The sequence below is a fragment of the Vicia villosa genome, linkage group LG7 (assembly GCF_029867415.1).
Source record: "Vicia villosa cultivar HV-30 ecotype Madison, WI linkage group LG7, Vvil1.0, whole genome shotgun sequence".
Classification (NCBI taxonomy): domain Eukaryota; kingdom Viridiplantae; phylum Streptophyta; class Magnoliopsida; order Fabales; family Fabaceae; genus Vicia; species Vicia villosa.
The window spans coordinates 50,856,494-50,883,099 of NC_081186.1; the positions used below are offsets into that span (position 1 = coordinate 50,856,494).

Genomic DNA, 26,606 nt, shown 5'->3' on the forward strand with positions numbered 1-26,606 from the left:
ATTCGTTTTCACTCATAAAATGTTTTGGCATTACGATACCAACTTTACTAATTGCTTGCTTATGCAAAAAGCTGAGGGAGAATGATGAAAGATAAAAATGAAAAATCTCTAATCATGTGTTTTCGAATAAAAACCCTACTGAGGATGTACAGGCATTGTTTCAAATCCCCAAACACCGGAGATATAAGGGAGATAGACCCTCGTTAACCCCTTTGAGCCTTGGAGAAGGAGTTTCTTTTCTAATCATAAAAACCCTTATTTTAACCTTGGGGCAGGGTAGTGTTCATTTAACTTGATCGAGTGTTCAAAACTCACCAAAAGGGTGTGCATCTAAGGATACAACAATGGTTACCCTTCAAAAGGTTGAGGAATGTCAAAACCGCAATGGTTATCTTTATTCCGTCGAAAGATCCCAAAAAGGGATCAAAACCACAATGGTTATTCCTCATCAATCAAGGACTCAGGCAGTCACAATCACTTTCAACAAATCAGAGATTCAAGATCACACAACCTTGTTTAAAAAAAAAAAGAGAAAAAAAGAAGAGCCCGCTAAGTCAACAACTTGAAAACAAGTGACTTAGGCAAAAGTTAGGGCATCCCGCTGGACCCCAAAATAAAATTCAAAAGAATTTGTCCAGGCAAAAGTTAGGGAAATAAAAGAGGAAAAAGCAAAGCAAAAGCGAAAAAACAAGGATTACAAAATAAAGATCCTCATCAAAAGAACAAAGTTGTATGATCAGACACCAAAAAAGAAACTAAGTGACTGCCATGTCCGAAAAAACCTCATTGATTCCTCAACCATTTCAAATTCCTTGTAAGGGATGAACACTCGTGTCGAGTTAACCGAACATAGGAATGGAGAACATCACGAAGGGGGTGGGTACAAATAATTTTGAGCCTAAAAATCCTTTGTTTTCTGAAAACCGTGAACCCGGCCAAGTTACAACCCTTAAAAGTCCTAATTGAAGTAGGGTTTATTTTGAGAACGCACTCCGACGAGATAGCGTTTAACTGACTCCCAATGAAGCGAGACTCATATCTATGTTGGTATCGTATGCCTGCTTTATCTTTCATGTGCGAAAAATTCGAGGTTATGTCAACTAGTGACCCATTCACGAGAGGTCGCAACCTCATTTCAATAAAAAAGGGTTTCTTTAAACTTCAAGGCTAACATAGGCTTTGCATTAGAATCATTCTTATAATTAACATTCTTTTGCATACAAAATATGTGCTTAACATCAAGGATATTACCATGATAAGAATCAGTAAGTAACTCGACCATGTCAAAGTACAAGAGACTTAAGAACTCCGAGGAGGAAAAGCTAATCATCTCAAATGTTGACCATCAAGGGGCAAGTCATCCAAAGAACTCCGTTGGGCATGAACAGTTAATGCTTTCCCTGATTACCTTGAAGGGAAGAGTTTGAAGACTCCGTTGAGCGTGGTAAAGTTGTTTCCATGTTTGTTTGACTTCAAAACAAAGAAAGCTTGAGGATTCTAGTAAGACGTACCTAATCAGGGGCAATTGAATCGAGGTTTGACCTCTCAAATGTGCAATCTAGGGCAATCACGTCAATAAATATCTTCAAGCTTCCTCCAATCTGGGGCAATCAAGTCGAGGATTCTCTCTCAATTTCAGTCAATCTGGGGCAATCACGTCGTGGAACCCCTCAAGTTCAGTCAATATGGGGCAGTCACGTCAAGGTTGGACAAATCTCTCCAAAGATCTTTTTGGGCAAATTCCTTTGAAAGTCATGAAGCTTGGGGCACACTCTTTTGAGTTATATTGTCTCTTCCCCGACCGTCGGAGTTTATTTCTCCTGGAAATTTGGTCTCTCCACAAGCATAGGAGTTTATTTCTCCTGAGAGTTTATTCCATTCCTCAAGCATAGGAGTTTATCTCTCCTAGGAGTTGTCCTACTTCCCTAACCAAGGCTCCTTATTTGGATTTCTCATCCCCAACATGGTGAATCGAGGGAATCTCCTCAAGCTGAAAATCCTCCAAGTAATGGCACATGGTGAGAAGTCAGAAGTTATTCTACACTCTACAAGTCAACAACCAGAAGGGGCATCTTGCAAATCAAAGTCCAATATCTATTGGCACCTGTACATAATTCTTAACACTAAGGGGATTCTCCCTGGTGTTTACCTCATTAATGCCTTTATTTGGCATTCTGCATATAGCGTTCACTGCATATAACATTGCATCCTCAAAAGCGTAGCATATCCGTCAAAGCGGATCATTACGCCATAGAAAAATTCAAACATGCATACAAAGCATAAGCCAGATAATACAAATCGATCCTCAATCAAGACAATGATACATCCCCACATAAAATGTCCTTACAAATTCCGATTGATATCTGCTACTCCATTACAAACCTCCTCCACCCACGGTGCTGATACATGGTTTTCTCAATCCCCAGCCTAAGTGTTTCCAATAATCTCCTTGTGGATCGTAGGTCCGTTGACCTTATCCTCATCTTTTTCATTCCTTGTGGATCGTAGGTCCGTTGACCTTATCCTCATCTTTTCATTCCTGTGGATCGTAGGTCTGTTGACCTTATCCTCATCTTTTGCATTCCTTGTGGATCGTAGGTCCGTTGACCTTATCCTCATCTTTTCATTCCTGTGGATCGTAGGTCCGTTGACCTTATCCTCATCTTTTGCATTCCTTGTGGATCGTAGGTCCGTTGACCTTATCCTCATCTTTTGCATTCCTTGTGGATCGTAGGTCCGTTGACCTTATCCTCATCTTTTCATTCCTGTGGATCGTAGGTCCGTTGACCTTATCCTCATCTTTTGCATTCCTTGTGGATCGTAGGTCCGTTGACCTTATCCTCATCCTTTTCATTCCTTGTGGATCGTAGGTCCGTTGACCTTATCCTCATTTTTTCATTCTTGTGGATCGTAGGTCCGTTGACCTTATCCTCATCTTTTGCATTCCTTGTGGATCGTAGGTCCGTTGACCTTATCCTCATTTTTTTCATTTCCTGTGGATCGTAGGTCCGTTGACCTTATCCTCATCTTTTTCATTTCCTGTGGATCGTAGGTCCGTTGACCTTATCCTCATCTTTTTTCATTTCTGAGTCAGTAGATCCTATCATTCCGTCGGACCCATACTTTCCAATCACAGTTTCATACAACAATCATTTCCATTGAGAACCTTGTATTGGCACCTTGGCTACGTTACAAGTTATCCCCATTCAATCCATTACTCACCATAAATTCTTCCATCAGAAAAAAACAAATTTCTCTTTCCCCAGCAGATATCAAAACAAAAATAAAAGAATAAAGATCACTCCATCTCCTCGGGACAAATTTCATGTCTTCGGTATTTAATCTTCTTCTACTTCGAATGTTTGAAAGGCTGGCGCCAATCTCACCTTCGAGTATAAGACGATTAAATAGGGGCAGCTGTCATACCCCAAATTTGTCCTACCCCTTTAACTTTCTAACTGGCTTAAGTTTCTCATTCATGTACATACCTCCACTAGGTCATCTAACACATCATGCATCATTAATCAATAAACTTGGCATCGAGATCAATGACTTGGGAGATTGGGGAGTCCTTATGGTTTTGAGGCTCTCATCTTCATTCAAAGTTGGCTCAATTGGCTTCTTCATCAATCATGGTTTATGGAATTGGGATTCTGTGTTATTAGGCATCATGGACCTGGTTCTTCATCAAAATACAAAGGCTATCTCTCATTTCCATCATTTCAAGAGTTTCCTATCTTCATTGTGCATCTCAAAAAAGTGAATCAGGATTTGTAGCTTACGGTGAGGATGAATGTCATTTGTTAAGAAATATTCGTCAAAGCTATGGCATAGAACTTGAGGATTCGTTATAACGGATGCACCATTGTCCTTTAAGATGAATTTGTTTGAGTAAAGGGCATATCACTTAAAGTTTGAGAGTGGAAGACATATTTCCATTAAACTGGAGATAAAGACTCATTAGTGATTGCGAGATACCATGAATCCATAGTATTCAAGAGCAAATGATTACTCAAAAAATAAGTGGAAAGTTACATTTTAATATTCAATCCAATCCAAATGGTGAATTACAAGTTCAAATGGTGTATTACAAGCTCATTCAAATGGAAAATGATTCATAAAAGGGAATGATTCATAAAAGGGAATGATTCATAAAAGAGAGAGTCATTACAAGTTTCAACCATATTACATAAAAACTACACAAAGAGTCCAATATCCATTACAAAGAACCAAACTACAAAAAAGGATCTCATAAAAACATTCCCAATCCTACTCTACTGTTTCTACAATTTTGGAAAAAAAAAAAGAAATGATACATCACATGAGTACTTCTAAGCATATGGTCTATAAACTCCATTGTACAGGTACAAATCTCCAAACCTACTTCCATGGGCTCTGTTAACTTTCAAGTAGAGAATCCTGCACCATATTGTAACAACAATTCCAGACCTGCACATATAAGCTACGCCCTGCAATTCAACACACCAAGTCTGCCAGGCCTGCATTAAAGAGAATAAAGAGCTGTCATTCAAAATTGATTCGGTATTACAGCCAAGAGCAAATCAAGTCAAACAAAAAAAGAAGAACATAACAGGTTTAAGCCTAACAGTCCCGCATCAGTCGAAGAACGAACCACAACATGTCATCATAGAATCAAGGCGTATTAAAGAATAAATTCACAGTTTCGACAGCATGCTACCAGCCCCTTAACATAACCAAGCTTCACTGAGTTCAATACCAAAAAGGGATCCCATTACTTCAATTCAAACCAAAATCAGTATACACTCCTAACAAAAACCAGTTAATTGATAAGTCATCACCTTTTAATCCACCAAAACAGAATTCTAACAACCTACTAACTAACTCCTAACAACTTCCAACCACAAAAACAGTTTTGTAACTAACTTCTAACCAATCTAACTAACTGAATCAGAACTACAACTAATCCCAACCATTTTGTAACAGAAAAATAACTGTCAACATAACTACTTTGTAACCACCTAACAAGCTCATAACAGAAAGAGAGGGGAGGGACTGGAGAAAAGATTAGAAAACCAACCTGAGAGCCGATTCTGTAGAGGGGAACTTGGCTTCACTTCAAGGTCTCTGGCTTCTTCATTCTGATCATGACCTTCACATAACATCTTCACTTCAATCACCCTTCGATCTCCTTCAGTTTTCAATTCTTCATCTCTCCAATTCTTCACATCTTCATCCCATCTTTCTCATCTTCATCTTATTCTCCCAGCTTCATCTTCATTACTTCACAATCTTCAACCTCTCCACACTCAACCACCTTCATTCACCATCTCAAAATCTCAGAACAAAAATCATCTCACGAAACTCACCACAACATCACCCTCTTCATCACCTTCCGAATCACCATTCATCATCACATATCATCTTCATCTCCTTTAATCTTCATCATCTCTACAATCTCCAGAACAGAAAACCAATCACTATCATAACAGAAAGTAGAGGGAGAAGAAACATAACAGAAAAAGAAGAAACGTAACAAACTCTTGAAGAAGCTCTCTCTCTGAACCGAATCTTCTTCGTCATCTTCATCATGCTTCAATCATAACTCTGTGAGCGAATCTTCTTCACCTTGAATTCAACGCAAGAACAACAACGAACATCGCAAGAGCGCAATAACGTTCACGCATCAAGAGATTCAAGAAAGAGACGAAGGAGTGAGGAGAAGGTTCAACGCGTGCATACTTGATATCTTCCTTTGGCTTTCTCGTCACTCTCCTTCGAAGCATCGACGCGGTAGCAGATCGGAAAAGATGAAAACAAATTGAGACCGGTGAGGACGGTGGTGACGCCGTAGAGTTCTGATCGGAGAAGGGACTGATGCAATACGTGAAAGGACGGAAGAGACGAAGGTTCATCGGAAAGCTTTCGCCGTCGCCGCTGAAGCCGGAGAAAGATCATTCGAGGAATTTGAAAGGTCACCTAACATTTTACCCTAATCCCCTTTTTCAATTTTTTTCCTTTTTAATTTTTAATCTATATTTTCTTTTATCACATTTTAAATTCTGTAAAAAAAAAAATAATAAATAATGAACAACAAAAACAACCATGGGTCATGCGAATTTCTAATCACACCCTCTGAATCTGGGCCCAAATGCGTATTAACTAAGCTTCAGTTCCTTTTGAATTTACTAACACACCCCCTGGCTGACAGATTTTGAGAATGTTTAGAAATTGTTTTTTTCTCTAAATTTTGACTTGTAATTCAGTTTCCACTGAAATAAAAAATAAATAAAAATAGATTTTAAGTAGGATTTTGTGTGTACATAATTGGGATATATTTTTTTTATATTTTTAGAAATTGTTTTGTCACCTCCAATAAATAATTTACTTTGGTATGTTCATGTTTCTTTCGGTTTTGATAGATTTCGCAAAGTGATTTCGTTTAATACCTTAGGATTAGAATTTAACTACCAATTTTTGTAGGATTGCTGTATACTAACCCATGATGTTGTGTATAAAAAACGAATTCCTAATTCTTTGTTTTGATTGATATTTGGTTAGCTTTGTTTAACTCGATTAATATGCGTTTCCATTAGACAATTGTGACGTTTGTGTTCTCAAATTAAAATGTATTCATGCAATAATGTTGGTTCCTTTTTACATATAATTAGGGATGTTTAGAGGTCCTAAAACCTGGAATTGAAAATTTTAAATCATGTTTTCCCATTTTACTCGATTTTTCTTTCTCACATGTAAATAACTTGTTTTTTGTTGACGATTGCACCGTAACTTGTACAAATGACCCGCAATTTTGTGTGAAACCCCTTGGCATGATTTTGTGATTGTTTAGGCATCTAGTAAAGGCTATTTGCTACTGACTTGTACCATTTGATTACATGTTTCTAACTTCATTCACAATTTGAAACCGTTTAGCTAGTATTAACCTAGTGTTGTCTAGTTTTGGTTAGAGTTTCGTATTGCTTCATGCTAATTGACTAATATAGATTAATATAGGATATTAGAACTAGATGATTGAGTTTGCTACTGACTTGAGTCCTAGATCATTGTGTTCACTTGCTTTTGCTTTGATTAATTGATGTTTGCCCGCTAATTGGTAAGTAACGATGCATGCGATGCTTTGACGACTTCTTGTGGATGTTTTTGTAGGGTACCGTGATGCTTTTGTATTCGATTTGGGACATTCAATCCCATGTTTTGCTACTGACTTGGAGCTTCTTTCTCTTGTTTCCATGCTTAGCCTCTCATTTCTTGCTTTGATGTTGCTTATTCCTTACTATTGCTTGCCATGTTCCCTTAGACTCTTCCTCCTTTGTTAAGAGGGAATTGAGATAGGATAGTTATCCTCAACATTAGGTTCCCTTTGTACATAAACAACACTTAGATTAGAATTTAGGATTAGTTCCCTCTTTCATTCTTTTTCTTTTCAACTTTTAAAATACTTAATAAAAGGAAGATGCGAATCACAATAAGAAAGTGATAGAGAAATGAGTGGGATTCATTCCCTAATCTATTTCTCAATCGCTTAGTGGCATAGAAACGAGTGGGATTCATTCCCTAATCTGTTTCTCGGTCACTACTTAATGGGAGAGGAACGAGTGGGATTCATTCCCTAATCTGTTTCTCAAACATTAATTAATGGGAGAGAAATGAGTGAGATTCATTCTCTAATCTGTTTCTCAAACATTACATAATGGGATGGAAGCGAGTGGGATTCATTCCCTAATCTGCTTCTCGATCATTATACATTTTATGTGATTCGAATCGTGAAGTAAATTCCCTTAAAAAATACACAACCAAAAACACTTTAAAACATCTAACAATGGTTCAAATTCAAAACAAAGTAGAGAAAGTGGTGAGTGGCCCGGTATTGGGAACTGTTCATCACTCATCTACCCTAAAAGACACAAACCAAGCATTTCTTTTCCTTTTGCCTCGTTGGCACCTAAGGGCAATGTCATTTCCGCTCGTACGCATCGTAGGCGATCCCTTATGCAAGAGCGCGAACGTTGACTCCGCCCAATTAAAAAACACAAAAACAAACAGAAAATCGTGAGCCGAACTACGGCGCTCTGATTCCTGAAAAGGATACGTAGGCATCAAGTCGCGGGGCTTGAACGAGCACATTTGTAAATAATTCCTTCTTTTCCCCGTATTTCTTTTGCATTCATTCGCATGTAGGCATAGACATAGTACACACCCTTTAGATAGAAACAAACATAGGTGGATACCATCGAGTACGATGGGCGCGAGGGGTGCTAATACCTTCCCCTTGCGTAACCGACTCCCGTACCTTGATTCTCTGGTCGCAAGACCCTGTTCCTTCCTTTGTTAGGTTTTCTGATATTCCTTTCCCTTATGGGATAAATATATTGGTGGCGACTCTGTTCATTTTTCGCGAGCGTGCGACAATGGTGTTCAACCATAAGGGTAGTATGGTGAAATTACTTTGTCAGGTTGTAGATGATAAGATGTCTAGCTACTTTCCAAAGTATTATCACTCCTCGAATGATAGAAGGTTGTGAATGGCCTACCTTGATGGAGGTGCCAGGGTCACAAGTGTTGTGTGTCTCTAATCAACAGATCAAGGAGTTGGAAGGATTGTTGGATCATTTTTCTATTGTGCTTGAAGAAATTTGGGGTCTTCCTCCGCCGAGAAACACTAGTCATTCAATTGATCTTTTGTAGGGCGCTGTTCTAGTAAGAGTGCGGCCTTACATATATCCTCATTTACACAAGGATGAAATTGAAAAACAAATTCAGAGCCTATTGCAGCAAGGGTGGTTAGAATAGTTTTAATTGAAGATATAGTTGTGAGATATTAGATCGAACTCTAGTATGGTCGAAGGGTAGCTTCTTGGTTCGACAGGATTAAGCATGAAGTCGAAGGTTATTCACATGCTGGTGTCGAAGATGCTAGGGTTGTTAGCATGTTAAATTAGGTTTTGGTGTTTAAACCCTAATTTGTTAAGTTAGCTTGTTTATTAAGTTGGCTTGTATAATGGGTCTTGTGGAAAAAGTCCATTAGTTAGTATTTTAGGTTTTATTATAAATAGCATACTAGTCTCTCATCATTGTATACAGCAAATCCTAATTTAGGGTGAAAGGTTTATTTGTTATTCTTGTAACACTTGTAATCTTGTTTCAAAGAGAAAGTAAAAGAATAGCAGTTAATGACCAATTCTTGTGTTCTTCTTCTTCCTTGTCCTTTATTCTTTCCTTGTTTTATACTTTGTTCTCGACATTGAATTCACAACAAATTGGTGTGGTGAGTATGGAGAAGATGTCTTCAACAAAGTATGAGATTGAAAAGTTCACCGGAGTGAATGATTTTGGTCTGTGGCGCTTGAAGATGAAAGCCCTATGTTAGGGACCAAATAGTACTAATTTTCATATATTGTTTTTGGTCCCTTTAGCCACTTTTTACTCAATAATCACACATTTATTCTTACTATTTAATAATTTTGCAACTTAGTTAGTTTTAGTTCTTTGGAATTGTTATTTCACATGTTTGTTAGTTTTGTAGTGCTTGGATTAGGTTTGAAGCTCATGGAAGCAAAAGGGGAATCACTTGAAGACTTGGATTAGCAAAAGAAGTGCTGATGAGGCCAGTTTGCCCCGCAAACATCCTTGGCGCCGCAACTTGCAAAAATCCCATCTTTCTTGGTTTTTGGATGGATTCTGATGTGGCAGAAACTGAAGTGTTTGCGCCGCAAACATCCTTGGAGCCGCAAACAATGCGAAACAAAATTCCTCTTTTACTTTAGCTGGTCTGCCACTTGTCATTAGGTTTTTATCTTTTTGAATGTGGACAGTTAGTACGAATTTTGGGGGGTTATTTTAGATAAAAGAAAAGGAACCAAGGCCATTCATTATTCTATTCTATTGTACACCACACATTGAGACTAGGGTTTTTGGAGAGAAAAGCTTGCACCTTTGTGAGAGATTGATGCTCATAGCTTCTTCTTCATTCTTCTTGTTGTCAACCATGGTGATGAGTAGCTAAATCCCACTTTGACAAGATTGGAGGTTGTAGCTATCCTTGTTAACTATGTATTTCCTCTAACACTTTTGTACGAACTTCATTAGTATTGAAATGGATGAATGTTGTTGTTTTATATTTCATATTTAGATTTGATTTATGATTGAGAAATATATTTCAAGTCTTGTTCTACAACATTTTATCAAGTAGTGAATAAATGCTAGAGATAGATTTATTTGCCACTTTTCTATTTGTATCAATCAATCAAGCTTAATGTATTGATAGTTAGAGTGAGAGATCATCTAAAGATTAATATATTAACTTTCACAACTTTGTTTAGACATAAACATTGTTGAGAGGATACTAGAATATTGCATTGCTATTGAAGTATACTTTAGTTGTTAAAGTCACATAGGAGATAGGGATAGTGAAGCCAAAACCAATCTTGTCATTCTTTTATATTTGAACAAGTCTTATTTTATTGCTTATTTTACCTTTTGAATAGAACAATAGAAACTCACTCAAACCAACTTTGTTATAAATTGAACTTAAAGCGATAGTAACTATAGAACGGCGGTAATATCACCCAATCTCTGTGGATACGATTTAGAAATATTTGCCTTGAATATACTATTCAACACCCTACTGGTTCAGCAGGGTTGTTTGGAAGCGTTGAAGGGAGAGGCAACCATGAATGTTGAATTAATGGCATCGAAGAAGACGACTATGATCGAGAAAGCAGACAGCACAATTTTGTTGAGCCTTGGTGATAAGGTTCTCCGGAATGTATCAAAGGAGACGACAACATTAGGGTTATGGATGAAACTTGAAAGCTTGTACATGACCAAATCGCTAGTAAATCGACTCTACCTGAAGCAAGCTTTGTATTCATTCAAAATGATTGAAGATAAAGTGTTGGTTGAGCAGTTGGATATGTTCAACAAGGTGATTCTTGATCTTAAGAATATTAATGTGAAGATCAATGATGAAGATCAAGCGTTGTTACTATTGTGTGATTTGCCTTGATCACATGCTCACTTCAAAGAAACTCTCATGTATGGAAGGGAGTCCCTGACCTTTGAAGAAGTTCAATCAGCCCTGTATTTTAAGGACTTGAACAAACGATAGGAGCATAAACCTTCGACTGTTGGTGAAGGTTTGGCCGTTAAGAGTAAATACTTGCGAAAGGATGGTAAGTTCAACAAAAACAAAGGAAAAAGTCAGAAGATGCTTATTGTGGCAAAGCATCTGGTATTCGATGCTATCACTGTAAGAAGGAGGGTCACACAAGAAAGGTGTGCCCTGAACGCCTAAAAGATCATGGAGGCAAGGATAATGGCAATGCAGTCATTGTTCAAGATGATTTCGAATCATCTGATGTTCTTGTGGTTTCGAGCAGTGACTCGAGAAGAGAATGGATTATGGATTCGAGTTGCACTTGGCACATGACTCCAAACAAATACTTGTTCGAGGAATTATGTGATAAAGATGGTGGATCTGTATTGCTGGGAAACAACAAAGCTTGCAAGATTGTAGGTATTGGATCTGTGAGATTCAAGCTCGATGATGAGTCAATAAGGTTGTTGACTGAAGTCAGGTATGTTCCTGATATGAAGAGAAATTTGCTTTCTCTTGGTGAATTCGACAAGAAAGGATATGTTTTTCAAGGAGAGAAAACTATCCTAAGAGTCGTGAAGTGGTCAAAGGAAGTCTTGAGAGGCGTGAAGAGACAAGACTTGTATACCCTTGAGGTTGAAGTTGTAAGTGGTTTGAAAAATTTTGCATCCACGAAACCTTTGTCGAAGACATAAATCTGGCACATGAGATTGGGCCATGTCAGTGAAAGAGGTCTGGTTGAATTAGGGAAACAAAATCTGCTTGGTGGAGACAAAGTCGAAAAGCTGAAGTTTTGTGAACCCTGTGTACTTGGAAAAACTTGCAGAATGAAGTCCAACAAAGTCAAACAAAGAAAACATGGATCCCTTGATTACATCCATGCTGATCTTTGGGGGCTTGCAAGGTGTCCGTCACATTCAGGAGCAAGGTATTTTCTATCCATAGTTGATGATTATTCCAGAACGTTATGGGTATTCATTCAAAAGACTAAGGATGAAACTTTTGAGAATTTCAAAAGTTGGAAGACTCTGGTTGAAAATCAGACTGACAGGAAGGTTAAGAGGTTGAGAATCGATAATGGCCTTGAATTTTGCAATGAGGCGTTCGACAGTTTTTATGCTACCTCTGGCATTGCAAGGCACAGAACTACTGCAGATACTCCACAACAAAATGGTTTGGATGAAAGGTTTAATCGAACTATTTTAGAGAGAGTCAGATTCATGTTGACTAGTGCTGGATTAAAGAAGGTGTTTTAGGTTGAGGTTGTTTCGACAGCAACATATCTGATAAACAGATGTCCTTCGACAACGTTAGATATGAAGAAACCTGAAGATGTTTGGTCGGGACATCCACCGGATCTCGACAAACTGAGAGTATTTGGCTGTGTAGCCTATGCTCATATTAGGCAAGACAAGGTCGAACCTAGAGCTCTTAAATGCATGTTCATGGGATACCCTAAAGGAATCAAAGCTTATAGGCTATGGTTCCTAAAGTCAGGTCACATGAGGTGTATCACCAGTGAGATGTAGTTTTCAATGAAGTTTAAATGACTTTTAAGAAAACTGATGATGTTGATCGAAGTGCAGAAAAATCAGACGAAGAGTTGGAACAGGTAGAAATTATTGTTGAGGTGGAGCATGTTGATGGTGAATTTCATATCCCAGATGAAGTCGAAGAAGAAACAGAAGATGCTGAGGAAGTTGAGGAAACTGTCGATGACTACCTATTGTCGAGAGATAGGTCGAGAAGAGTCATCAAGGCACCTCAGAGACTTGGGTATGCAGATCTTATAACTTATGCCTTAATCTCTGTAAGTGATGTTCTGGACGAAGAACTTAGAGATTATAAGGAAGTTATGAGGAGTCGAAATAAGACTGAATATGGCTAAAGGCCATGAATGATGAAATAAAATCTCTTCATAATAATCCCACTTGAAAACTGATCAAGAAACCTGATGGGGAAAGGTTAGTCAGCTGTAAATGGATTTTCAAAGTTAAGGAAGGAATTGAATGAGTGGCGTCAAAAAGATACAAGGCAAGGTTAGTTTCAAGAGGTTTCACTCAGAAAGAAGGTGTCGTCTTCAATGATGTGTTTTCTCCTGTTGTGAAGCATAGGTCCATTCGAAATGTTGCTTACCATGGTGGTACAATTCGACCTTGAACTGGAATAGATGGATGTGAAGCCAGTTCGACAAGTTCATGGCACGCATAAGTTTCCTTAGAAGCCAGTTCGACCACTGTGTTTACTTCAAATTTCAACCTGGTAATTCATTTGTTATTTTGTTGCTTTATGTGGATGATATTCTCATAGCAAGCAGCAATGTTGAAGATGTAATGAGGGTGAAGGCTGAACTCAATAAGGAGTTTGATATGAAGGATCTGGGAGATACTTCCAGGATACTTAGAATTGACATTCAAAGAGATAGAAAGAATTTGAAGTTATGCTTATCTCAAGAGGCATATCTACGAAAGATTCTTGAAAAGTTTGGTATGTCGAAGTCGAAGCCAGTTGTGACTCCGACAAACCCTCAATTCAAGTTAAGTATTGATCAGTGTCCCAGTACTGATGTCGAAAGAGCCTATATGAACAACATCTCATATGCTAATATAGTTGGTTCTTTGATGTATGCTATGGCCTGTACTAGACCCGACATAACATATATAGTAAGTCTTGTAAGCAGGTACATGGTGAATCTTGGAAAGGCTCACTGGCAAGGATTGAAGTGGATTTTAAGGTACATAAATGGGTCTCTTAATAGGTTCCTAATTTATGGTGGAGCCTTGGGTGAAGATAGTAAAGCAGTAATCGAAGGATATGTCAACTATGATTATGCAGGTTGTATGGATTCTAGAAAATCTATTTCTGGATATGTATTCACTATGTTTGGAACAACAATTAGTTGGAAAGCAACACTTTAGAAGGTTGTTGCTTTATCAACCACTGAAGCGGAGTATATTTCCCTGACTGAAGCTGTGAAAGAAGCATTGTGGCTTAAAGGTTTTGCTAAGGAGATGGAACTTCAAGGTGAAGGTATCACTGTTAAATGTGATAGTCAAAGTGCAATACACCTGTCGAAGAATTCAGCCTATCATGAGCGAACTAAGAACATAAATGTGAGGTTGTATTTCGTTAGAGGAGTAATCGAGCGTGGAGAAGTCCAAGTGCTGAAGGTTTTGACAGATCACAATACTGCTGATATGATCACCAAGTCATTTCCAAGTTGCAAGTTTTTCCACTGTATGCAGTTGATAAAGCTGCATGAAGAAAGCTAGTTTGTTCCTTGATGTTGTAGAGTTAGGTCCAAGGTGGAGATTTGTGAGATATTGGATCGAACTCTAGTATGGTCGAAGGGTAGCTTTTTGGTTCGACAGAATTAAGCATGAAGTCGAAGGTTGTTCACATGCTGGTGTCGAAGATGCTAGGGTTATTAGCATGTTAAATTAGGTTTTATTGTTTAAACCCTAATTTATTAAGTTAGCTTGTTTATTAAGTTGGCTTGTATAATTGGCCTTGTGGAAAAAGCCAATTAGTTAGTATGTTAGGTTTTATTATAAATAGCATACTAGTCTCTCATTATTGTATACAACAAATCCTAATTTAGGGTGAGAGGGTTATTTGTTATTCTTGTAACACTTGTAATATTGTTTCAAAGAGAAAGTAAAAGAATAGCAATTAATAACCAATTCTTGTGTTCTTCTTCTTCCTTGTCCTTTATTCTTTCCTTGTTTTATACTTTGTTTTTGGCATTGAATTCACAACAATAGTAAATACCTTGGTCAAATTCCTTGGAATTGTAAAAGACACGACCCTTGATATATTGCATGCTTTTAAAGAGCTTTGTATTTTTCTTTCCAGAGTTACGATTGATTATGCCCAAGCTTCTAGGGGTTTTAAGGATAAAAGTTATAGGTTGTTATCTAGAGATAGTGAGAATAAAGATGTGCAACAAGTTCGATTGTATGGAGTCACCTCATTAGGTTCTCAACAATGGGATCCCAGAAGATGCAAAAGCTACAGTCGTGTCGGTGTTGTGTTTCGAGAAAATGAACTCCAAGCACGGTTTTGTGGTTTGCTGAACTGCAGTATGCGCAGTATGCAGAATTGGTCTTGGTTTAAATCCAACATTACCTTGCAAGGGAAGTGTTTGGCATGCCATTGTTATATGTTGAAGGACATTTTCTCATTTCAACCTTGAGGACAAGGTTGTATTTCTGGTTGCCGGTATTGTTAGGATATTGGTTTGGACCTTAGGCCAAACCAAATAAATATGAGTTAGTTCAATTAATTAGTTTTTATTTCCCAAATAATTAGGAGTAGCTCAGTTAATTAGTTTTTATTCTCTAAATAAATAGGAATTGGCTTAGTTAATATTCCCCATATAAATAGGAGTGTGAATACAAGATTACACTCAATCAAAGATGTTTTTGATTTATGGAAAACTCAAATAAGCATCCAAACAACAAGGAGGAATCAGAAAAGCAAAGCTCTTGATCACTCATGAAAGCACAGGATGATCCACTATGCATATAAGTCGACTCAACACAAGCTGAACATGAAAAATGCAGAAAATCAGCAGTTAGGTCGACCTACTGTCAACCCAGGTCGACCTAAAATGAAGAAAAATCCATATACTTCTGCTAGGTCGACTCACAGACCATTTAGGTTGACGCAAAATGAAGAAATCTTCATATCAGTCTGCTAGGTCGACCTACATAGCAACTAGGTCGACCTAATCTAAGAAAAAGTTCCCAGAACGCACCAGAAGAGAATTCTGGTCGACCTACTCCTTCAACAGGTCGACCTAACTGGGAGCAAATTTCAGCAAGCACTGCTAGGTCGACCCAACCTCTAAAAGAGGTCGACCTAACTGATCAAGAAAGTCCCAAATTCAGTTATTCTTGATTCCAACTGTTATGCAATCTTATATATTGTGCAAGGGTTAATTATTCAGCAACACCAACGACTGAAAGATACATAAACGCTTCTCATCTTCGTTCTTCGTCATCTCCAACACAATTACACATAATCATTCTTGCGTTGTGGGTTAGTGATGAGTTCGATAACATCCATGGAACGGAATTGAAGATTCCTAGTGGGTGAAGGTTTGTGGGGTGTGTTGGTGAATAAAATCTGCGGGTTTTGTCCTCCACGACGGGTGGTTCTTGGGGGTTTTTATCAAGAGGCGTTCATTGAGGATTCGGCTGAGTGTAACGATTGAGGAACGGGGAGTTCAAGGAATCAAGACACTGCAGAAGGGAATCGAAGTGAAGCTCTTGGATAACCTTGATCTTGCTAAAGATTAAGGGGGAAGAAGATTCAAAGGATCGACATAATTGGTTTATCGTTTATCGCTTTGTTATCTTCTTTGTATAAACTGCTTTCAACATTAATGAAAGTTTTCCCAATTTCATTTGAAATTGGGGGCAGACGTAGTCGTAGCGAGGACGGTCGACGAACTGCCTAAACAAATATCGTGTTCTTATCGCTTTTATCTTTTCCTTTTCATTCTGTTCATAATTGGTATAATTGCTATATTGATCAATGATTCAAGTGTTAAAATTGTGAATTAAAAGTTCTGCATAAACATCACAATTCACCACATCTTGAATTAACATCAATCTGAATATTGTCACCAAGTGTTTGTCTATTTGTTTAATCCACCTTACTGCATTGTAAATCAAAGTTTGTCAATCTAGAAGTTAATTGATATTCAGTTGTGACACGTATTGATTCGATAGCATATCTCTTTATCCTCAATATCAAATATTTTGTGGTTTTGTAACACATATAACCCTTTGCAATAGCGGTCCGGAATAGACGCAATTCGATTCAGAACCGCTTTCGCTATAGTCTGTAAAAATCCCGGAAAAACTGTGTAGGATCTATTCACCCCCCCTCTAGATCCTTAGGCCAGCGTCTAACAAGTGGTATCAGAGCTTGGTTAATTCCGTGCTACGCGAAACACTTAGTAGAAACATGGCTTCCGGACCTAAAGGGGCTCACAATAGAGCTCCAGTTTTCAACGGCGAAAACTACGGCTATTGGAAGGATTGTATGTGTGTCCATATCAATGCAATTGATAGGAACATCTGGACAGCTATTGTCAATGGTCCATTTCAGATCACTTTGACAAATGAAGATGGTACAGTTGTTCCAAAACCAGAAAATACTTGGGATGCTGAAGATGAAAAGAAATATGCATACGATTGGAAAGCGAGAAACATTCTAATCTCAGCTCTAGGAGTTGATGAATACTATCGCGTTTCCCATTGTAAATCCGCTAAAGCTATGTGGGACACATTGCAAGTTGCCCACGAGGGAACGGATGATGTCAAACTAGCTAGGATCAATACGCTAACTCAAGAGTTCGAACTTTTCCACATGGAAGATGGTGAATCCATCGAAAACATGCAGAAGAGATTCGTTCACCTGAAAAATCGATTAAATTCTCTTGATAGACCTGTTTCCAATGCAGTTGCTACTAACAAAATCTTAAGGTGTTTGAACAGGGAATGGCAACCCAAAGTTACAGCAATTAAGGAAGCAAATGATCTCAACACTTTAGATATTACCACTCTTTTTGGTAAACTAGAGGAACATGAACAGCATCTTAAATGCCTTGACATGCATGAGAAAAGGTCAAAGAAAGAAAAGAACATGGAAAAGGAGGTAGAAAAGAAGTCAATAGCTCTAAAAGCTTCAAGCTCCAAGACCTCAATACGAGAGCTAGAGGATAGTGATACAAGTGATGATGAAGACTCCGATGAAGAAGAAATGGGACTGTTTGTGCGAAGATACAACAAATATCTAAAGAAAAATGGAGCAAAGCATTCTAACAAAGGATTGATCAACTATAGAAAGCAATCAACCTTTCCAAACAATATGACAACAACAAAGGAAGAATCAAAGGGCTGTGCTTCAATTGTGGAAAAGACGGTCATTACAAACCGGATTGTCCATACCTTAAGAAAGAAAAAGAGAAGAACCAAAGCAAAGGTCATAACAAATCTAAAAGAGCTTACATAGCATGGGAAAGTGATTCATCTAGTGAAAGCTCATCAAGCGATGAAGAAGAAGTAGCAAATTTATGCCTCATGGCTCATCAATACAAGAAAAAGAAAGCTGAAAAATGTCTTGATATTACCGAAAGGTTGTGGTTCCTTGATAGCGGATGTTCAAGACACATGACGGGAGACATATCTCTTTTTGTTGAGTTTCAAGCAAAGAAAAAGGGATTTGTCACCTATGGAGACAACAATCGAGGAGCCATACTTGGTAAAGGAAGTGTAGGTAACCCCTCTACTACTACTATAACTGATGTGCTTCTAGTTGAAGGCCTTAAACATAATCTTTTAAGTATAAGTCAATTGTGTGACAAAGATTTTAAAGTTTTGTTTACAAATTCCGGTTGCACAATAGAACATACTATGAAAAGAGACATTATGTTTAAAGGCTTAAGAGTAAACAATATCTACATGTTAAACTTGGATGAAGTATCTAAGTCAAATACCAAATGTCTAATCGCTCTAGGCGAAGACTCATGGCTTTGGCATAGACGTCTCGCCCATATAAATTTTGACTTACTAAATAAAGTTGTCACAAAAGACTTAGTAATCGGCTTACCCAAAATAAAGTTTTCAAGAGATCATCTATGTGATGCTTGTCAAAAGGGAAAACAAACAAAAATCTCTTTTAAGTCAAAGAACGTGGTTTCTACATCACGCCCTCTTGAATTACTTCACATGGATCTCTTCGGCCCTTCAAGGACTAAAAGCATAGGTGGAAACATCTATGGTTTTGTCATTGTTGATGATTACTCTAGATTTTGTTGGACAATCTTTTTACCTAGTAAGGATCAAACTTTTCCAGCTTTCTCACAATTTGCAAGATTATGTCAAAATAAAATGAACAACAAAATAGTTGCAATTCGAAGTGATCACGGTGGAGAGTTTGAAAACCATCTTTTTGAAAACTACTGTGATAAACATGGAATTGAGCATAACTTTTCAGCTCCTAGAACACCACAACAAAACGGAGTTGTTGAACGTAAAAATCGGGTTCTAGAGGAGCTGGCAAGAACAATGCTGAATGAGAGCAACCTACCTAAGTATTTCTGGGCTGACGCAATCAGCACCGCATGTTATGTTCTGAATAGGATAATAATACGCCCTATACTGAACAAAACTCCCTATGAATTACTAAAAGGTAGGAAACCAAATGTCTCTCATCTCCATGTATTTGGTTGCAAGTGTTTTGTCTTGAACAATGGTAAGGACAATCTTGGAAAATTCGATGCTAAAGCTGATGAGGGCATTTTCCTTGGTTACTCACAATCTAGCAAAGCATATCGGGTATATAATAAGAGATTACTTATAGTAGAAGAGTCGGTACACGTGTCTTTTGATGAATCTTATACAAAATATGTCGAGAAAGGTCTTTCTTTTAATGGTGCAGGTCCATCCACCGAAGACATTGTCCGAGATAAGGAAGACGAGAATGAAAATATTGTGAAGAAAGATGCTGAGAAAGAGAAAGATGAGTCTCATGATGAACATAAAGAGGAAAGCATCTCTAAAAATGAAGAACTTCCAAAGGCTTGGACAAATGTGAAAGATCATCCAATTGACAACATAATAGGAGACATATCAAAAGGCGTTACAACACGATCAAGGATAAGTAACTTCTGCCATCATTTTGCTTTTGTTTCACAAGTTGAGCCGAAAAACACTAAGGACGCATTACTTGATGAGCATTGGCTAATGGCCATGCAAGAAGAATTAAACCAATTTAAACGGAATGATGTTTGGGATTTAGTCCCTCATTCGGGAGATCATCAAGTAATCGGCACTAGATGGGTTTTTCGTAACAAACTTGATGAAAACGGCGTTATCACTAGAAACAAAGCTAGATTAGTTGCCCAAGGTTATAATCAAGAGGAAGGTATTGATTATGAAGAGACATACGCTCCTGTAGCACGTCTCGAAGCTATTCGCCTTTTACTTGCCTATGCTAGTTCAAAAGACTTCAAACTATTCCAAATGGATGTTAAAAGTGCCTTTCTAAATGGCTACATAAATGAAGAAGTCTATGTTGCTCAGCCACCCGGCTTTGAGAATTACATGTATCCTACTCATGTTTATAAGCTGAAACGTGCTCTTTATGGTCTTAAACAAGCCCCTCGGGCTTGGTACGAAAGATTGAGTAAATTTCTTCTTAGTCAAGGGTATTCTAGAGATTTCTCTAAGCTTATGCAGAGTGAATTTGAGATGAGTCTCATGGGTGAACTAAACTTCTTCCTTGGTCTACAAATCAAGCAACTCAGTCATGGAACGTTTGTGAGTCAAACCAAATATTGTACAGAGCTGCTCAAGAGATTTGGAATGAGTGAGGCAAAGGAAATCAACACACCTATGGCAACAAACACTAACCTAGACAAAGATGAAAAAGGTAAAGAGGTTGATGAAAAACTGTACCGAGGTATGATAGGCTCACTATTATACCTTACCGCCTCAAGACCAGACATTATGTTTAGTGTGTGTATGTGTGCAAGATATCAATCGTGTCCAAAAGAATCTCACCTAAAGGCTGTCAAAAGAATTCTGCGCTATTTACGTGGAACTACTACTTATGGTCTATGGTATCCAAACGGAAATGATTGTTACTTGGTAGGATTCTCGGACTCAGATTTTGCTGGCTGCAAATCTGACAGAAAAAGCACCAGTGGAACATGTCACCTTTTCTCAAATTCTTTGATAAGTTGGCATAGCAAGAAACAAGCATCGGTTGCATTATCTACTGCTGAAGCAGAATATGTAGCTGCAGGAAGCTGTTGTGCGCAGATATTATGGCTCAAGCAACAACTGCTTGACTTTGGCATTACGCTTGATCACATACCTATCATGTGCGACAACACAAGTGCAATAAACTTAAGCAAGAATCCTGTCCTACACTCACGTACCAAACATATTGAAATAAGGCATCACTTCCTAAGAGATCATGTAGAGAAAGGAGACGTTACACTTGAACATATAGAAAGCAAGAAGCAACTAGCCGGCATATTCACCAAACCTCTAGCAACGGAGCAACACTTCAACATCCGTAGGGAATTAGGGATACTAGATATCTCTAATTTGGGCTAACTACGCTTGTTCCTCCTAATTTTATTTCTTTACTTTATTTCTATATATATTGTTTATTCTCAAGCTAACATCATTTCTTAAAGGCAGCTCCTACTCAAGTCAATGACTGAGGACTTCCATGAACAATGACATCTATACAATGAGAAGAGGGTAACATGTTTACTGTTCACTTCCAAAAATTTCATTGATTCTGTAATATGATATCAATTAACATGCTTATAGTGACTTTATACACATATATCTCTTACTCTTGTACACGTTTCATTTTAATATCCGACTATGCATGCTCGAGTTTTTATCTATGTTTCTCTTGTTACTCTTCTACTCTGTTTCTTTGTTTCTCTTTTTGATGTTGTCAAAGGGGGAGATAGATGCAATAGATGCTGAGTGTACGGGGGAGCTTTGTGAAGAGATTGTTCGGTTGTGAAATAGATGTTGGATGTACGGGGGAGCCTTGTTGAGTCTGTGTCACTTACTACCAAAGCTTTTGACTATTGGTTTGCCATCATCAAAAAGGGGGAGTATGTGAATACAAGATTACACTCAATCAAAGATGTTTTTGATTTATGGCAAACTCAAATAAGCATCCAAACAACAAGGAGGAATCAGAAAAGCAAAGCTCTTGATCACTCATGAAAGCACAGGATGATCCACTATGCATATAAGTCGACTCAACACAAGCTGAACATGAAAAATGCAGAAAATCAGCAGTTAGGTCGACCTACTGTCAACCCAGGTCGACCTAAAATGAAGAAAAATCCATATACTTCTGCTAGGTCGACTCACAGACCATTTAGGTCGACGCAAAATGAAGAAATCTTCATATCAGTCTGCTAGGTCGACCTACATAGCAACTAGGTCGACCTAATCTAAGAAAAAGTTCCCAGAACGCACCAGAAGAGAATTCTGGTCGACCTACTCCTTCAACAGGTCGACCTAACTGGGAGCAAATTTCAGCAAGCACTGCTAGGTCGACCCAACCTCTAAAAGAGGTCGACCTAACTGATCAAGAAAGTCCCAAATTCAGTTATTCTTGATTCCAACTGTTATGCAATCTTACATATTGTGCAAGGGTTAATTATTCAGCAACACCAACGACTGAAAGATACATAAACGCTTCTCATCTTCGTTCTTCGTCATCTCCAACACAATTACACATAATCATTCTTGCGTTGTGGGTTAGTGATGAGTTCGATAACGTCCATGGAACGGAATTGAAGATTCCTAGTGGGTGAAGGTTTGTGGGGTGTGTTGGTGAATAAAATCTGCGGGTTTTGTCCTCCACGACGGGTGGTTCTTGGGGGTTTTTATCAAGAGGCGTTCATTGAGGATTCGGCTGAGTGTAACGATTGAGGAACGGGGAGTTCAAGGAATCAAGACACTGCAGAAGGGAATCGAAGTGAAGCTCTTGGATAACCTTGATCTTGCTAAAGATTAAGGGGGAAGAAGATTCAAAGGATCGACATAATTGGTTTATCGTTTATCGCTTTGTTATCTTCTTTGTATAAACTGCTTTCAACATTAATGAAAGTTTTCCCAATTTCATTTGAAATTGGGGGCAGACGTAGTCGTAGCGAGGACGGTCGACGAACTGCCTAAACAAATATCGTGTTCTTATCGCTTTTATCTTTTCCTTTTCATTCTGTTCATAATTGGTATAATTGCTATATTGATCAATGATTCAAGTGTTAAAATTGTGAATTAAAAGTTCTGCATAAACATCACAATTCACCACATCTTGAATTAACATCAATCTGAATATTGTCACCAAGTGTTTGTCTATTTGTTTAATCCACCTTACTGCATTGTAAATCAAAGTTTGTCAATCTAGAAGTTAATTGATATTCAGTTGTGACACGTATTGATTCGATAGCATATCTCTTTATCCTCAATATCAAATATTTTGTGGTTTTGTAACACATATAACCCTTTGCAATAGCGGTCCGGAATAGACGCAAGTCGATTCAGAACCGCTTTCGCTATAGTCTGTAAAAATTCCGGAAAAACTGTGTAGGATCTATTCACCCCCCCTCTAGATCCTTAGGCCAGCGTCTAACAAGGAGTGTATGGGGCAATAACTAGTATCATTATTTTTACTTTCTGTTTTCATATTATGGTTGGACAGTGAGAGAATTCTTTTTCTGACTGAAGAGCAGTAGCTCTGGAAATTCATTATGTTTTCACATTCATTAATAAAATAATATTCTCTATCTTACCTATGTTCTATCAGGAGGTACTCTCTCTAACAGTTTGGGTTTATGGTTAACGGAGTGTAGCAAAGTGGGAGTTTTGAAAGATAAAGCTTGTGGTATTTGGTTAGCTGTGTTGTGATGTATTTGATGTTATAGGAACGAGATAATTTTTAACGGAGCTAAACCAAGTGTTTTGAATTTAGGTTGGAATATAAAACTGAAGGTTTGAAAGTGGTCTTGTGTTAGTAATATTTCTTATACCAAGTGTAACTTTTACGAATTCTATAAACATCCCATGAGTGAGTTAGGATAAATTTTGGGAAATTTTCCTTTCCGATAGATATTCATAGAGATTTTGCATGCATTATTTTCATCATTTCAGAGGCCAAAAAATCGATTTTTAAAACAAGTCCCATAAAGAAGTCGGACTGTAAGAGGCACTTCATAAAGAGTTGACTATTCAATCCAAAAGCACTTTGATGAAATAATCTGAGTTTCTGCCATCTTCACTAGAGAACAAGAGTTTGAATTCAATCCGGAAAAGGCTGCAAAGCTAAAATTCTTGAAGGAGAACTTTATCATCCATTATAGTATCTACAGTGGCGCGGAGAGAATATTCGGTTTAGCAAGAACAAATAAGTGATTACACTTATTCACTCATAACTCCTATCCTATCATTCAGATTCTTTGAGCAACATCCGTGAGATTTGGAACATATCCATGTGATCTCAACAACACTGTCAATCCCTTCAATATCGTATATATACTTTCTGTTTCTGAATGTCTCTCATCTAATGAATAAAATTCCACCACACTATCATTACACTCAATAACACTACATCCTGGCAACTTCCTAAACCCAGTATCTCGCATTGCAGTCTTCAATCTAGCAACATCTTCCCATTTTCCCAAGTCCTTATATATGTTCGAAAGCATGACGAAATTTGCAGGGTTTTTCGGTTCAAGTTCTATGAGCCTCTGCAGAGCCAATTCAGCTATCTCAACATTCTTGTATATCCTACATGCCCCTAGTAATGCAGCCCAAATAACAGCATCAGGTTCCATTGGCATATTTCTTATAAAACTCAATGCTTTGTCTAAAAGACCAGCTCTTCCAAGCAAATCAACCATACATCCATAATGCTCAATTTGAGGCACAATAGAATAATCATCCACCATTGATTTGAAATACAAAAAACCATCTTTAACCAAACCCATATGAGTACAAGCAGACAATATTCCAACAAACGTAACCCCATCCGGTTCTTCTCCCTCACTCTTCATCCTACCAAACACACTCAACGCGTCGGGCGCGTGTCCATGTATGGCTAGTCCATTAATGATAGTGTTCCAACTAATTATATCTTTTCTATCCAAAGAGTTAAACACGACAACCGCATTTTCAATAACACCACATTTTGCATACATATCAATCAAAGCATTCCCAACAAACAAGTTTCCTTTATACCCAATACTCTCTGCATAGACATGCACCCACTTCCCCATATCAAGTGCTCCCAATCTCGAACACGCAGACAACACAGCCACAAGCGTGAAATCGTTAGGTACCACATGACCCTCAACCAACATCCGCTTAAATGTTTTCAAAGCATCCGAAAAAAGGTCATTTTTTACATAACCGCCAATTAGTCCATTCCAAGAATATACATTCCTTTCCGGCATTTCATCAAACATCTTCTCAAACAACTCAACATCCCCATTAGCAGCATAACCGTTTAACATAGCATTCCACGACAACGTATCCCGATTCGGCATCTTATCAAAAAGCTCTCTTGCAACAACCATATTCTTCATTTCAATGTAACCCGAAATCAAAATGCTCCACATTACAACATCCCGCTCAGGCGCTAGATCAAAAAGTCTTCTCCCAAAAGCCACATCACCACAAGATATATAACCGCTTATAATAGCAGTCCAAACAACAACATTCCTCTCACGCATTTCACCAAACACTTTATAAGCATCTTCAATACAACCCTTTACCGAGTACATATCAATCAACGAAGTAGCCACAAATGAATTCGACTTAAACCCGCACTTCACAGCACAACAATGAACTTCTTCACCTTCTACAAAACCTTTCGACTTCGCACATGACTTAATGATCATCGGAAACGTGAAGCAATTCGGCATCGCAGCAGCACGGTTCAGTTTCCCGAACAAAACAACAGCGTCACGGTGACGTTCATTTTGGGAGTAACCACGGAACATAACGTTCCAGGTAGCAGTATTTGGTTCGGGAATTTGATCAAACAGTTTTCGTGCATGGTGCATTCGTCTGAGTCGAGAACACGTTGTGATGAAACTGGGTGCGACGAAATGGTTGTGTTGGAGTCCATGGGTTACTATTTGGGATTGAATCTGGTGGAGACGTTCGCAGGTTTTACATGAACGCAATAGAGTGATCAGTTTTTCTTCTATGATTCTCTGAATTGGATTTAACACAACCTTACTTAAAGGCTCCACCATCAGGGAGCATTTGTAGCCGTAGATTTTGTAATAAAGATAAATCAATGGTGGTTATAGTATTACCTGGTATCCTGGTTCCTCTTCAGACTTTCACTACTAACAACGCCGATTAATTCTTGGTTTGAGTTTGGACCGGTTCAGTCTGAACCGGTTTGCAAGCATGTTCGTTTATATTTAATTGATGAAACTTTATAACAAAGAGGGGAACGTGTGAACTCATTTTTGAAAGGCATGAAGGAGAAAGCAAATTTGAATTTGGGTTGTGAAGTTATTGGTGTTGACTGTTGACTTATAATTTTAGCTCATGTCGCATCATAGAATTTGCTTTCCATTTATTTCTTGAATGTTCTTTGATTTGATTTTGTTTAGAATTTTGAATTGGATTTCAATCGTTAGTACTAATATTTGAGGAAAAATTGATTGGTTTTGGATTTGAAATGCTGTGTAAAACTAAAAATCTAGGGTCGTGTTACTGTTAACTAACATGTGTGATAACGATTCTCCAAATATTACTTGTCTTTTTTTAAAGAAAATATATAGTTTTTAAATTTTCGATACAAAGTTTATATATTTTTTAAAATAGTATATTAGCATTATATCCTTATCTAACAATTACGATAACATTTTTTATTTATCAATAATATCTTATTATACATAGAATATAGATAATATTACTAATGAATATATTGG

At 37.9% G+C, this 26,606-nt stretch overlaps 1 protein-coding gene across 1 annotated transcript; it reads right to left on the minus strand.

The window, feature by feature from the left end:
- Positions 1 to 23,169: 23,169 nt before the first annotated feature.
- Positions 23,170 to 26,332, minus strand: LOC131620551 (pentatricopeptide repeat-containing protein At1g08070, chloroplastic-like). The gene has a single exon (XM_058891666.1). The coding sequence runs from the start codon at positions 25,914 to 25,916 to the stop codon at positions 24,105 to 24,107; it is 1,812 nt and encodes a 603-aa protein (XP_058747649.1). The 5' UTR covers positions 25,917 to 26,332; the 3' UTR covers positions 23,170 to 24,104.
- Positions 26,333 to 26,606: the final 274 nt, after the last annotated feature.

Bases quoted from the DNA above. Each gene is read 5' to 3' on its own strand.
- LOC131620551 (XM_058891666.1), bottom strand. From the start codon at position 25,916: ATGGTGGAGCCTTTAAGTAAGGTTGTGTTAAATCCAATTCAGAGAATC.